The sequence below is a fragment of the Mchenga conophoros genome, linkage group LG12, assembly GCF_057382185.1.
Source record: "Mchenga conophoros isolate Kocher_MC1m ecotype Shallow Benthic linkage group LG12, M_conophoros_male_GT1.1, whole genome shotgun sequence".
NCBI lineage: Eukaryota > Metazoa > Chordata > Actinopteri > Cichliformes > Cichlidae > Mchenga > Mchenga conophoros.
Genome location: NC_140537.1, coordinates 15,281,210 through 15,297,059, shown reverse-complemented (window position 1 = coordinate 15,297,059; position 15,850 = coordinate 15,281,210). Strand labels below are relative to the sequence as shown.

The 15,850-nt window shown below is 38.7% G+C and overlaps 2 protein-coding genes across 2 annotated transcripts; one reads left to right on the top strand and one right to left on the bottom strand.

The window, feature by feature from the left end:
- Positions 1 to 6,693: 6,693 nt before the first annotated feature.
- On the bottom strand, positions 6,694 to 9,126 carry LOC146562315 (E3 ubiquitin-protein ligase NEURL3-like). The gene is made up of 4 exons (XM_085293110.1): positions 9,023 to 9,126; positions 7,823 to 8,332; positions 7,551 to 7,694; positions 6,694 to 7,435 (listed from the first exon to the last, which is right to left on the bottom strand). Exons 1-4 carry the CDS (start codon positions 9,078 to 9,080, stop codon positions 7,272 to 7,274), a joined length of 876 nt encoding a protein of 291 aa, XP_085149236.1. The 5' UTR covers positions 9,081 to 9,126; the 3' UTR covers positions 6,694 to 7,271.
- Positions 9,127 to 12,238: 3,112 nt separating this feature from the next.
- On the top strand, positions 12,239 to 14,894 carry nkx6-3 (NK6 homeobox 3). Its single transcript, XM_085293959.1, has 3 exons — positions 12,239 to 12,865; positions 13,448 to 13,617; positions 13,986 to 14,894. Exons 1-3 carry the CDS (start codon positions 12,451 to 12,453, stop codon positions 14,214 to 14,216), a joined length of 816 nt encoding a protein of 271 aa, XP_085150085.1. The 5' UTR covers positions 12,239 to 12,450; the 3' UTR covers positions 14,217 to 14,894.
- The last annotated feature ends 956 nt before the right edge of the window (positions 14,895 to 15,850 follow it).

The following is a 15,850-nucleotide window of genomic DNA, read 5'->3' as shown; positions in this document are numbered from 1 at the left end:
GTGTCCTCAAGTCAGGTGTGTTGACTACCTTTTAATCATGGAGTACGTGAGGTTTGAAAACAGAAACACACCCAGACAAAGGGGAGGGACAGAGGGAGGCACCAAAGTTTGGAAATTTACCTGAAGTGTACAATAACAGAACTTGGTGATCTGGGCTTTTATTGTGGATTCCCAGTTTCCTTTCCACCCTTGTTAGTTTAGTATCTTCTCTTTGTGCATTTCCCTCCAGTAGTTTGTTGTTGTTTTAATCAGCTGATTGCCATTCAGTGTGTACATGTAACATCTCTATGGCTCTTCCAGTTTGAAATGTCACATGAGTCTAATCTTGCAATCACTCATCACAATAGCAAATGCAATAGAAAAAATCTAAAACACGAAAATTGAAACATTTCTTCTATTTTTTATAGTTACATTTAATGTTTTATAATAATAATACAAGTTTGTTGTTGAGTTGGTGATATACTTCATATGGCTTTAGCTGAATAAAACAAACTACGTATTCAAAATCTTTTCTTCATATTTATTTAATAAATGTAAATTGTGGAAAATATATCCAAAGTTACCTCTTAGCAGTGTAGATATACAGTAGTTAAACATGTAATAAGTCATAATGAAACTAGCAAACTCTTGTGCTTTCACTTTAGAGAAGAATGTGAAGATCTGGACTTCATCCAAGATGAGAAATTAAAGTCAATGCTGGAAACTGCAGCGTTTCTTTGGTAAAGTCTGAGTTGCAGTTTTAGTCACTAGATGGCTTGTCTTGATTTGTTTTGCTGATGTGACACACCCACACGCAGGTACCTTGTCAGTGTTTTATTGTCAGTGACAAGATTTTTATTTCCACAGAACCATAAAGTTTGTAGTTTCTTTTTCTTATCGCCATCATTTAACACTTCAGTGTGCAGCTCATTATTAGCACTCTTTCTTTGAACTCTAATTGCTTTACGGCACTTTGCAGCTTTTTAATGCTTATGTTTGGATTGTCTTGTTTTTGTGTCACTTAATCAGAGTTTTAACAGTCGTCTATTTCTTTCCTTTTACAAACCATACCAAGAACAATATATTACATGAGAGGGTATGGAGTGAGCTGTACAACACACTTTTTGGGGGTTTTAACAACGCCCCTATGACTACAGCCCTGGCCTTTCAAGAGGAGTTGCTTGTTGCACTAAGTTCTCATGTTTTGCTGTTCTCTCACCTGTACCACCTCAGTGGTTTCCCCCATTTGCCATGTTGTCCTTTCCATGTTTTTTCTTTTGATTTCAAGTTTGAGCATGTTTGTTTTATCCCTCTAGTCTCATTTCTTTCCTCAACCTTATTTTTTCACCCTCTCCATGTTTTAGATTTTTTGCCTGTTTTTTGGTTTTCAGGCTTCATCTGCTCCTCCTGAATGGTTTGATTCCACAAAATGACTAAACGGACCATCGCCTGGATTTAAAGGTTTTGAATTTTCCGAGAGTTTGGAGTCCTGAATGTGGGGCTTTTATGGATCCTTTTTCCAAGTGGGCATATCGACATTTCTGATGACTTCGATCCAAATCCAAACATTCACATTTAAATAATTATATAGTTCAAGTTCGAGTTCAAGTTTATTTATATAGCACTTTTAAAACAACAGGTGTTGACCAAAGTACTGTACAATAAAATGGACAAGGCAATAAACATAAAAAAACTGAATAGTGTTTTAGAAGAGAATAACATCCTTAAAAGGAGAATAAAATCATAAAAAAAGAATAATAGTAACAAACTCATGAAGAACCAAAAGCCAGAGATTAAAAATGGGTCTTTAGACGACTTTTAAAAGTATCCAGTGTTGGGGAGGATCTGATATGCAAAGGCAATGTATTCCAAAGTTTGGGGGCAGTCACAGCAAATGCCCAGTCTCCTCTATGTTTTAATTTGGACCTAGGGATAACAAAAAGCATTTGGTCTGCAGACTTCAAGGATCTTGGGGGAGAATACCAGGTTAGGAGATCAGCAAGATGTGTAGGGGCTAGTCCATGCAACGATTTAAAAACAAGTGTTAAGATCTTAAAGTCAGTTCGAAAGCTGACTGGCAGCCAGTGTAGTGATGGAAGTATAGGAGATATATGATCTCGCTTGCGTGTGCCAGTTAGGAGCCGTGCTGCAGCGTTTTGAACTAGCTGCAGTCGACCGATTGATGAAGAGGTGAACCAGAGTAGATACTATTACAGAAGTCGAGGCGAGATAAGATGAAGGCATGGATCGCTTTCTCAAAATCTCTGAAACAGAGAAAGGGCTTAACTGTTAAGACATGTACCAGCAGTGTCAAAAAACATCTTTCAGTAACCTAGGTGGAATGATATCCAGGGTACATTTTGAAGGTCTCAAGTTTCTGACAACTTCATTAAGTAATGAAAGGGATACTGGCTCGAAGTGATCAAAAACAGCCAAGGTTGGAGTATAAACACCTGGGTCAGAAATGGGAGGAATAATGTGGGATCTAATATCTACAATTTTATTAATGAAGAATTTCATTAGATTCCAACTTATGTTCACTGCTATATGAGGATCAGCAGTGGGAGGATTAAGAACTGAGTTTATAATACCAAATTAAATCCGAGGTTTATGACAGTTGTTGGACACGATCTTGGAAAAGTATTTTATTTTAGCTGCTCTTACAACTTTCTGGCAACTTGACAGGGATTCTCTAAGTGCCTCAAACGACACTTGGAGATGGTATTTTTTCCATTTTCTTTCCGCTTTTCTACATGCCCGTCTGCATTCCCTGGTGTCATTATTTAACCACGGTTGGGTTTTAGGTTTTAGATACCTAGTGGTACAAGGAGCAATGGAATCCAGTATTTCCAGACAAGCTGAGCTGAACAAGGAAAGCAGACTATCAGTGGTCGAATGAGTGGTACTGTCAGTAGGTGATGCCGGATTTAGATTTTTGTAGGAATGGGCAAAGCGATCTGCTGTATTTGAATTAATCGTGCAAGATCGGAGCTTGGGCACAACAGATCTACCAGGCTGACCTGAAAAGGGAAACTCAAATAGGACAGGCATGTGGTCCGAAAAATGTATATTACAGATTTCAGTGTCAGTGACTGATAGGCCGTAAGAGAGTACGAGAACCAGGGTATGACCGTGTTCGTGAGTTGGGCCTTTGACTGACTGGACAAGATTAAAGGAGTCTATAAGGTTTAAAAAAATCATTGGTCAGTGGGGTATCTAAACAGCAAATATGAATATTAAAATCTCGTATGATTAAAACACTGTCATATTTTGGTAGAACACCAGCCAAGAATTCAGAAAAGTCTTGTATAAAGTTCTTATTATAGTTAGGAGGTCAACACACCAGCGCACATAGCACCGGAGTGGACAAGTGGATTTCATATAAACGTATATTTGTAGATTAAAGGGTAAAAATGTTAAAGGATAAAGGGTAATGTTTGGTGACAACAACATGACCTGATCAGTGATTTGAGAGTGTAATTTTTTTATGCATATTTGCATCATTATTCTTCCTACGTGCAAACACAAATGCACGTTTGGAAATGAACACATTGTAGCACATTTCTGTTCTTACAATCAGCCACACAGTCTGCTCTTATCTGAAAACCAACATTTCTTTTTACTTCCGCTCATTCCTGACTGTAGAGATATGAGCTGTAGACAGATGCTTCTTTTCCTAAACACACTTCACTGAAAAAAATTGTTTTTGAGGGTTTTGTTACAGCATGTACCCTTAAAACATAATAGAGTTTATGTTTTTTACCATCAACACATTACAATTTTCAGACATACAAAAATACAACACTGCTTTAAGATTTGCATCGAGGTAGAAAAGTGCACTGTACAGACAAAGTTATCATTATAAATAATATAGAAATAGCAGCAGATTTTGCATTTAGTGCAGTATTTTCACTGTAACAGTCACTCTGTAACTTCTCTTTGGTGATTTCTGGCTTCTGTCTAGGAGCTCAGACCAGACTTGAAACACACCACTACTCACAAGATCAGAGCTGATGAAGCTCTGATCTTGTGTCGACACAGCGGGCAGGTGCCAAACTCCTGACTCCTGAGAGAGCTGCATCTGTGTGACACCTCTGACTGAAGAACTACAAAGATAGAAAATGGAAACATATGAAACCATGTCTGTGTCCTAAGATTTATTCAAGATTTTTTAACTGCACATTTTTCAGGTAGGTGACATATCACATTTACTTAATTAAAAGAAGCTACATATCAAAGTTATTGCTTCATATTTAATAATACATTTAAAGCCAAAGTTTCCTCTTAATAGTCTAGAAATAGATAAACATGTAAACAGAAAACTGCTGTGGTTTCACAAAGAAGCTTGTTTGGTCTGGACTTCATCCAAGCTGAGAAATTCAGTGCTGGAGATTGCAGTGTTTGTTTGGTGAAGTCTGTGTTGCCGTCTCAGTCCACTAGATGGCCTGTGTTGATTTGTTTTCTGTGTTTTATCATCATTGGAAAGATTTTAATTTCCAAAGAAACAAAGCTTCTAGTTTCTTTTTATAAGAAACTTCAGTGTGCAGCTCATTATTAGCACTCTGTCTTTGAACTCATTTGCTAATCACTTGCTTTATGGCACTTTGCTGTTTTTCAATGTTTACTTTTGCATTGTCTTGTTTCTATATTATGTTTCTGTAAAAGAATGAAATGAGCTGCTGTAAGTTGATTTTTGCAACCAAACATCATCTTGATAATGATTCCTTTATCAAACTGAGATATAAAATTCTCTGTAAAGACTTACCAGCGTTCTTGTTCTTACTTTCTCTTGCCATCTTGAAGGTGCAAATAAATCTTGTCATGCGAGTCCTGATGGATGATGAGGTTGAGAGTCATCAAGTCATGAGTGTTAACTACCTTTGAATGATGAAGTACGTGAAGTATGAACACACGCCCAGCATCACCAGTAAAGGGAATGGGGAGGGACAGAGGGAGGCACCAAAGTTTGGAAAATTACCTGATGTGAACAATAACATAATTTGGTGATTTGATTATTAGTCATTTCCTCTTTTATTTTTTTATTCCAATGTTCTTTGCACCCTTGTTAGTTTCGTCAGATTCTCCACCTTGGTTTGAGAAAATTATTTTAATTATTTAATCATCTGTACCACCTCTGTGGCTTCTCCTATTTCCTGTGTTGTTCTTTCAGTAGTGACGTATTGCTGCTGTCGTTCTAATTTTCTTTTATTCCCCTTTTGAATTCAAGTTTGAACTTTTCTTCTATTTTATACATGTTGTAGATCTTTTGCCAGTTTTTTGGATTTCAGGCATCCTCTGCTCCTCCTGAATGGTTTGAATCCACAAAATGATTGAAACGACCATCGTCTGGATTTAAAGTTTTTGAATTTGGAATTTTTCCAAGAGTTCGGAGTCCTGAATTTGGGGCTTTTTTGAGCTCTTTGTTACAGTGGACATACCAACATTTATGGTCATCTAAATTTTAACTTGTGTTCACAGTTGGGTGTGTTGGAGCGCCAATATCAGCTAAATGAAGACATCAGGAAACCTAAAGGCCAGTGTTGGTCAAGTTACTTGAAAATAGTAATTAGTTACTAATTAGTGACTACTGAAAGTAATCCTGTTACTTTACTGGTTACTTTTTTTCAAAAGTAATTATTTACTTTATTACTTAGTTACTTTTTAAAAACATGATACACAACTTGAATATCTAATAAAGCAATAGACATTTTATCCCAATTCTATTTATTCTGCAAAATCCATCATATAAAATTGAATCAAGTGAAAAAGTCTCTTTTAAAAATTGTTTTATTAGTTTTAATCTTTTAACTTTATGCATATTGCATTAAGCAAAAATTATACATGCAAGTCTTTGACTTGGAGACATTTTTTTAACCTACTTTCTGCATATTCCAGCATATAAAATAAAATTATTTTTTTGTGTTTATATTCACTCTTTCAAATAGATGCAAGTAAAACACAGCAATAAATAAATAAAATCAAAGATTCAGTAGCACTAAGTCCTGTCACTCTTGAGTCTATTTTCACCTGTTTAGCAGGAGTGGAGCAGGCGGAGGTTTGCCTGGTGCTGCAGCGGTCATGTCAGTGGGGGGATGCCGGGGTTTCTCTGTGAATTTCACATTCCTGTTCAGTGTGTACAGTGGAAGCTAATGTTTTTGTCACTTTTTACGGAATCAAACTCAAAGTAAGGTCAGTACGTCCACGCTTTAAACGCTGGATGGCCGTACTGTCTCCCACACTTCATATTATCCATTGCTGATCAACACACATCTGTTGTTGCCACGGGCGTCGCACGCTCGTACGTCATTGTCACGAGACACTCCCGCGAACAAAATCACGGTTTAGTAACGCAGCGTGCTTACAGGAAAGTAACAGTAATCTAATTACTTTTTTTGCAATAGTAATCCCTTGCTTTACTCATTACTTGAAAGCACGTTACCTTAAATGCGTTACTGCCCATTTCTGCTCACACCAAAGGTCTTACTGTTGTTACGTTTTCTGTTCACAGATTGATTTAATATTGTTAGTTTTTACTCATAAACACCAACTTTAAGTACTGAACACAAACTCAAAGGCAGCACAAACATGTCTGATTGTGTTAATTTTAGCCTTCAAGGACAAAGTGCAAACAAATATTTGCTGTTTCAGTTTATTTTGACCACTTTTATGTAATAATTCACTCTGATTATTTATTTTTAGTTTGATGAAACATTTTATAAATATTGAAATATGTAAAAATCAAGTAATGATGGAACTAGGTTCATTTACTTTCACATTTAAAGAATTATATAAACACATGTTTGTTAATTAAAAGGTAAAAAATGTGTTTGTGTTAAATTAAGATCGCTATGGTTATGTTTGGTGGCCACAACATGACCTGATCAGTGATTTGGGAGTGTAGTTTTTCTATTATCAGCCACACAGTCTGCTCTTATCTGAAAACCAACATTTATTTTCACGTCCGCTCATTCCTGACTGTAGAGATATGAGCTGTAGACAGATGCTTCTTTTCCAAAACACGCTTCATTGAAAAATATTGTTTTTGAGGTTATTTTTAACCCTTAAAACATAACAGAGTTTATCTTTTTTACCATCAACACATTACAATTTTTAGACAAAAATACAACACTGCTTTAAGATTTACATCGAGGTAGAAAAGTACGCTGTACAGACAAAGTTATCATTATAAATAATATAGAAATAGCAGCATATTTTGCATTTAGTGCAGTATTTTCACTGTTACAGTCACTCTGTAACTTCTCTTTGGTGATTTCTGGCTTCTGTCTCGGAGCTCAGACCAGCTCCTCTGCCGATGGAGCTCTGATCTTGTGTCGACACAGCGGGCAGGTGCCAAACTCCTGAAAAACTCTGGAGTTGCAGTGTCTACATAAACACCGGTGGCCACACGGCAGTGTGATTCTGGCCTCTTTCACCATGCACACCGCACAGGTTATATCTGTGAGCAGAAGAGAGAGATCCTGAATTAGAAAAATGTGACATCAGGAAATGAGACCACACTCTGTGTGAAATGTGCAACTGAAATCAGCAATGTTTAAAGGAACTCTTTTTACCTGTTGGGACTTCTGTGTCAAGACAGGAGATGCAGTCATCATCAGTAAAGTCTGAAACATCAGAAACTGAACCAGCAAGTGAAGTGAGAGATTCAGGTGGAGGACACGATCTTCTAGTGCAAAACAGCTCACGTTTCTCTGAACCTGCAGCAAAGAGAAAAAAATGTTTTAATAGGCATTCAGACATTTATCACTGTCAGAGCATGCTGTGCCTTTGGACACCAAGAAAAGCTGCTGTAAGGCAAATATAACTGTGGTTCTAGTGAACTTGCCTAGGAGCAAAATGGAGCACGTCTGCCCGTAGATGTCTATCATGGCCCACAGCGGCTGGCTGAGGTTCACTCCTGTTAGCTTCTTACACGGCCTGTTGTTGACAGCTACGTATATGCTGCCACCACGAGAAACCCAAAACTCCAGCTCTGAACCTGCTTCACAAACAGATTCATCCAGTGGAACAGCCCAGTGTCCAGGCTTGTCAGTGAGGTTAGGAATGGCCATGCAGGGCAAAGGTAGAGATCTGGCTGAGGGTGGCACGTTGGTAAAGCCCACACGCAGAGCTCCATCCCAGATGATCGAATCCCTCTGCACTCTCAGACGAATCCTCTCCTGGACTCTCACTGGACGGCTGCTGAACACCAGCCCATTCTTGAACGTGGCCTCAGTCTTCTCTGCGAGTCGACCTCCATGACTCAGGCAGATCTTTTCTCCCACAGCCTGACGGTGGAAGTTCAGAGGACCGAGACAGAGCAGACTGCATCTGTGTGACACCTCTGACTGGAGAACTACAAAGAATAAAAACACAAACACAACAAATTATTTTACAGGCAGAACATGGTTTAGTAAATGAAAATCACTACTGTAACAATATACTTGCATTTAATGGTTAATTAACAGGTTCTATGATCTATCATCAGTCAGATTCAAGCTGTGTGAGTGTGATCATTTACTTTAACAAAACATTCTTGTGAAATTTTATTTGTTAATATTTGATCTATGTATTAGTAATTATACTTTAAATCATGTTAACGTAACTAATATAGTAGTTCAAGAGTGTTCACTTTTGACTAGTACATGAAGTTTCATCCACGCTTAGTAACCTTAAGCTTAAAGCGAACTCTACAAGTTGCCTCATCTATCTGTCAACGGTGAGTTGCAGTCAGCTTCGTCTGCAGTTTCAAAGATTTATCTTGCAGGTGTGACTCACACAGTTATTGTGTATACCTTCATCAGTAACAAGCAGACCATTTCCTGTAAAATATAAACTTTCTGTTCTCCCTCTCTTATCTGCAGTGGTGCCACAGCCATAAAACATTTCTTAATCAACAGTTTAGAAAATATCTTTTACACACAAAAAGAAAAAAAAAATGCTACTAACATGTGAAATTGAATTTGCATTGCTCTTTCATTTAGTAAAATCAATTACAACTTTTTCTTGTTGCTTTTTATGCATCAAATTCTCTATAAGGACTTACCGGAGTTCGTGTTGTTGCTCTCCTTCACCATCCTGAAGAGATAAGTAATATTTCTCATATGCGTCTGAATAGAAGATGTGATCGCGTCTGTGTGTTGGTCTGGAGCACATGTGGTTTGGAAACAGAAACAATTCCAGCATGACAAGTTAAAGAAGTGGGACGGACGGGAGTGAGGGAGGAGCCATACTTTGGAAATTCACCTAAAATCCCCCCCGAAAAAAAAAAGACCAGGGTAGTTTTTTGGTTTTTTTCCCCCATAGATTACTGTTTGTCTCGTGATTTCTTTTTAGGTACTGACCTTTGGAGTAAAAGTTCAAACAAAAAAGCACACAGACACATTATGATTTGTGTGAATTCTGCTCACGTGCAACTAGTTTCATTTTCATTATCTGTAATTATTTTGTGGCTTAGGACAAAAGACAATGTTCACGACGAATAAGAATGTGTTTGGTCCTGTATCACTGTCTCAAAAAGATTTTTCAGTATCGTTTTCTTCACTTAACATGCTGCACTCACTGCTGTTTCTATCAGAAATGCAGTGCAGCCTCCTTCCCATTTAACACATTAAATACCAATTATATTATCTTGTTTTAAGATTTGCATCATGGAAATTTTTCACCATATCAAACATATTATTTCCGGAATGACTGTGAGTGTGAACTTAAAGGAGAATCTAGACATGCCTGCAATGAAAGCACGTGACGCTTCATTACACATCTCTGGCTGGTTGTGATTAATCTCTAAAGCGGATGTGTCGCCCTCTACAGGCGCTATGATTGGCTGCTCAGGTCCCGTGACAGGACGAAATTATAGCTTGTAACAGCTGTGAGATCATGACGTTCGGAAATTTACCAGCTCTCCCCCTTTTCCCAAGAAAATCCCAACATTTCGTCACTGATAGACTGTACGTAAAAGCAGCGATGTGTTCCAACGTGTAAAACTGATTGTGAAATGAGAAGAGCGTGTTGTGTGCACTAATTATGTCATTCAACTTGTATTTTGCGCCTATTGGGTTAAGAATGCAATACTTTCTATATGTCATGCACTTAAAGCATTGAGTACTTTATTTAAAAAACAAAAAAATACAAATAATAAAAGTCATAACCTGATATCTGTAAGTTTATATAAAGGTTTATTATTAAACTGTAATCAAATAGTTAAAGAAATTCCAAGAAACACGAAAAAGAAAAGTCCAGATATGAGGCCGGAAATAGTCCTCCCACAGGACATGTTTAACCTACATGATAATGGGTGAGGAAATTGTGCTAAAGCTATTGCAACACAGAAACCAAGGTCTGCCTGAGTCATTAACTCTTTTCAAAGCAGCCACTGTGCTGCTGCTGTTTCCCAGAAACAAGTCCACAGAATAACTCTAATATAAATCACAACAATTCATTTGCATGATTATAAAATCTGATGGGGTTTTTTTTATGCCACATAGTTAAATGACACAGTTGCCTGTCCTCCTCAATAGTTTGTTAATGTGCAAAAACAGAGTGGATTACATGACACATTATTACACTGATAAATAAAATAAGAAATGAGATTTTGCCAGTGAATATGGCATTTAATTTAACCAATGTCCTTTGCCTGACAACTCTGTGTAAGACACATTTTGTTTAAAGAGATTAAAGATATAGATGTGCGACAAATTAAAGTAAAACTCTGTAAGATGCTGGGCCACAGGAGCAACTTTACTGCATTTTTTTTTCCTCCCTTAATTCTCAGTGTCCTAATTCAACAAGGTGCTAAAAATGTTCTTCAGAGATTTTGGCCCACACTGTCAAATCTGCAGCAACATCGTTTCTGTGCATCCTTGATGCAAAGCTCCTGTTCCACCACATGTCAAAGGTGTTCTATTAAAATGAAATCTGGTGACTACGGGGGCCAAGTGAGTACAGTGAACTCATTTTCATGTTCAAGAAACCAGTTTGAGATTATTTGAGCTCTGTGACACCCACCAGAACATGTGTGTACTGTGGTTATAAAGGAACAAATGTTGTGAATAACAACACTCAGGTAGGCTGTGGAGTTTAAATCATGTCACTTGGCACTAAGGGGTTCAAAACCAAGAAAATATCCTACCAACAACAAGAAGCCAGGATGGATCCATGGTTTCATTTTGTTTTCATGCCAAATTCTGACCAAATGTCTCAGCAGAATCTTATAATGGCAATTCAGTTCAATCCCGTTTCATTTCTATGGCACCAAATCACAAAAACAGTTGCCTCTAGGTGCTTTATAAAGACCTCACGATAATACAGAGAAAACCCCAACAATAAAACAACCTACTTATGAGCAAGCACTTGGTGACTGTGGGAAGGAAAATGGCATTTTAACAGGAAGAGACTCCCTCAGAACCAGCCTCAAAAGCCTCAAAACTCATGTAAATCATCTTTCTTCTCCATTTCAATACTTGCTTTGAACAGATTGTCTTACTCGCATCTACATGCTTCAGTTCACTGAGTTGCTGCCTGGTAACTGGCTGTTAGATATTTGTATTAACCAGCAGTTGTAGAGGTGTACTTAATGAAGTGGCCAGTGAGTATATATTTGACTAAGGGTGGTGCTTAGATTGATCACCTTTCTGATAATGCCTCGGTGGAGGTAAATAGATTTATAAATAGGAATAGGAAAGAGGAAAATAAATAATGATAGACCAAATCCTCACACATCACAGATTTAAGAATGTCTATCTGTAAACCAAGTCTTTATGTTTAGTTTTTCATTTTATAATTATATAATATACAACAAACATTTAACATTTTCTATATACAAAACTGGACTGTTCTGCTATCAAACTAGGAAACAGGGGAACCCTTCCTCCACTCCTCCTCTTCACTCCAGCTGCACTCACACATGGCAGGCCATCAAAAAATCAACTTGTTCCCACTCCACCTGTTCAAAACGCTATTAATCTGCTGCCTTCCAATAAAAGGCTTGGCTTTCACCGAGGAGCCAATAGAATGGCATTAATGCTGCGAGACCCAGGCCAATCCCAAGCTGCATTCTAATGTGGCCTATCTTTATCAAGGTGCCACTCCATTTCCAGATACTGCTTATTTATGATTTCTGAGGAGGGAGCCAGCGGGAGGCATATGTCTTTCGGAGAACACTAAAATCCGTGTCCAGAGGACTCGCAGGAGACTTCAGATATGGAGCTATCACATGCCAAGCTGTGGATAAGAAGAAATCAAATGTGCGAGTGAAGTTTATTTTTCGGATGTGGTGGCAACTTTGACAAAGATCAGAGACTTTGCTGCTCGTGTTCCTAATTGTTTGACTATCTGGAGACGGAGGGTGTGGTACCAAACTCCGACCTCATCTGCTGGTGAGAGAGCTCGTTCTTTGGCCACCAAATATCTTTTTCTACTTGGATCTCATTGGATGTGTTGATAAGACCTAGAGGAAGAGTTACCAGACTTCCCATGGATCCAAACATCCAGGGGTCTTTCCTGTTTAACAACAGCCTCAACCAGTTCCCCTCAGACATCAAGGCACCAGTGTGCCAGTACTCAATGCCCAACTCCTTCTACAAGCTCAGCCCGGGCCTGAACAGCCAGCTGCAGCCAGGGACGCCTCATGGCATCAGTGACATCCTGAGCCGCTCCATGGTCGGGGTGGGCTCCTCGGGCACCGCCACCCTGCTGCCCGGATACTCCAGCATGGGGGGGTTCAGCCCCTCTGTCACCAGCACTTCCATGTACTACAATCGAGACTACAATTCCTCACTGGGCGGCTTCTCCAAACCCAGCGCTGAGTGCCCGATGAAGAGTCGCAGTGTAAACTGCTGGGCAGAAAGCAGCTGTGAGTGGAGAGGAGGGAGGCAGCAGTGCACCAACAGTGAGTCTAAATACTGCAGAGCGGGCTCAGCAGCAGCAGCAGCTCCTCAGCACTGTCATCACACTCTGATCTTCCACTTTAAAAATGGAAACATTATCCAGTAAATACACAAATTTCAGAATCAGATCTGTTATAAACTTGTTATCTATTGAGTTCAGACTCGAGGTTAGATTTTTGATATGACTAAAACTTTTTCTCTCTTTTTGTATTAAAACCTTGAAAATCCATTTATTAAAATGTAACAATCTGTTGTTTATTAGAGGTTGTGCAGACTAAAGGAAAATACAAACAGATCTTTTAAAAACAATTTATTTAATAAACATGTCAAATATTCATTCAAAAGATTTCATTCAATTATGTAGATGATTGAAAAATTATGTTTCATTTAATTCACAAATGGAGACATTTTACTTCGGTTCAGTGTATAAACAACAAATACATGCAGTCTATGAGGGAAATATATATGTGGTCATTTTTTTCCCTGAGCAATGAGCCAAAATGCTGTGGCATTTCAGGCAGAAATTCAGTCCTGTGTCATACATCCGTTTCCTGTAATGTGTTTTTATTTTTTATTTTTTTCAGGCAGTGGTCCTCTTGGGGAGATGTCCAGCAGGAAAAAACACACCAGGCCGACATTTAGTGGACATCAGATATTTGCTCTGGAGAAAACTTTTGAGCAGACAAAGTATTTGGCAGGGCCAGAGAGAGCGAGACTGGCTTATTCTCTGGGAATGACTGAATCACAAGTCAAGGTAACGTCGCCAGAATCTGCTTACATTTGAGATGAGTGTAAATAAGATTTTTATTTTTGTGTGTGTTCGACAGTTCCACTGATATATATTCCTTGTGGTATATTTGTTTTTTATACCCAGTAGTGTTGACTTGTTTTGAAAGCTGCCACATAAAAAAAGCATACATGTCGTGTGTAAATTCAAGTGCAGCGATAGAAATCTGCAGATCATATACCAGCACATACTCACCCTCAAGCAGAAATGGGGACACAGATTATTTTTCCATACCTTTTCACGTAACACAATGCTTAAAAGAATACTCGATAAGCTGCAGGGCTCCGGTCTACAGGAGTTAGATGACAACTCCCCCGTGCGTTGTGTGTTTTCAGGTTTGGTTTCAGAACCGGCGCACCAAGTGGAGGAAGAAGAGCGCCTCTGAGCCCAGCTCCACACAGACCAACCACTCGGGGCCGGCCGGAGAGGCCTCGGAGAATGAGGTGGAGGACGAGGAGTACAACAAGCCTCTAGACCCCGACTCTGACGACGATAAGATCCGATTGCTGCTGCGCAAACACCGCAGGGCTTTCTCTGTCCTTCGCCTCGGGCCGCACCACATCTGATGCACTTCCTGCAGGCTATAGGCTACACAGGCACACACAGAGACACACGTACAGGCATAAAACTCTCTCAGCACATATGCATGCTGTAATAAATTTCAAACTAGTTTGCAATACGTTTAACTGCTGAGCTGTTTCGCATGATCGGAAAAGGCCCGACAAAAAACATTAAAAGGTCGAACTGACGCAGAGTCTTTAAAAAGTTACTGTAAAAAAAATCGATATCTCTGACTTGTTACACAGTTACTTATGTCACAGAAAGTAACCTTAAGTTATTCCTGCACTCCAATTTTGAACAGCTGGGTCGTTTTCAGTTATGCGTATTTCAAAATAAAGCTCTTCTAAATCCTTGTGTGACTTGCATAATGCTGTCGAAATGCTTTAGTAAACTCTATATACCATAAAACACTAAGATCACAGAGCCTTCGCCCCTAAAGTAGACGCTAAAATTAAAAGGCAGTGTGAATTTTCTGAATTTACTTTTGAGTATAATTTCCAAGAACAAGGAGATTTTCCGTGATCGTTACAAAAAGGCCAGAGAAGAGAATGCGTGATCATATGACACGCATTCTAACGTATACGGTTTCCAACAAACTAGAAAGGTAGACTTTTTAAAAGTGGGGGTGGGGGTGTGGCCGGAACAATAAAAGGTAAGCAGACAGTGCTGACGTGCTGTAAAGTGTTTTAATCGTCTACAGTTTGTTTGCTTTAATTACATTTTAGCTTGAAGTTGGCTCAAATCCAGGTCTTTGACTTTGCTTTGTACTCATACTTACTTTTTAACCACACTGTAAAAATATCAAGGTGTATGATATAAAAAAACATTACTGTGCACATTAAATTATAATTAATTATTTATCAGACATGTCTTTTTTTGTCTTTTGTAATGTGAAAAATCAAACTTAAATGTAGACAATTTGGGTCTTGAGTTATGCTGATGTGGTAGCTGGTTAAAGGGGCCAAAGCAAAGGCACAAAAGCTAAAGAAGGTCAAAGGTCAATTCTAGTGTGATTTACTAGTGTGGTGGGGCTTAATTGAAGACAATGACCTCTGCAACCCATTTCAACTTCAAATCAATACCAGCAGAGCAGCTTGGTCACCATTTAGGCTCAGTGTCCGAACAAAAGCATGGGAACGCCGCTAAGACAATCACATTTTGCTTCAAAGAAAAGTCTGAAAAAAAGGTAGTTGTTCTTGCAAGTGTTAAGAAAGATGTGTTTTGGTCTGGCACACAAGTTCAGACTCCATGTGTGGGTGAGAGAATTCCTTCTCTGACCACCAAATTTCATTTTTCAATTGGAGCTTGTTCGCTGCGTTGCTAACCAGTCCGACCAGCTCCTCTCACACCTCAGTGTGCCAGTACAAAATACCCAACTCCTACATGCTCAGCCTCACATCAGTCACGTACACGAACAGTCAAAAATGTGATTGTTCTTATCTGAGTGTCAAAGTGACAGAGGTGGCTCCAAGTCTTTTATTCTGAAAAACATATTTTGGTCTCTGCTGTTACTGATATTATCTGGTTTTTTTTGTTTTGTTGTTGTTGTTGTTTATTCTGGACTTAAATCTGTATCTGAGTCCAACTGCTGCATCAACACAAAGTGAAAAAAGAAAGAATCCTGACTGTGATTCTCAGT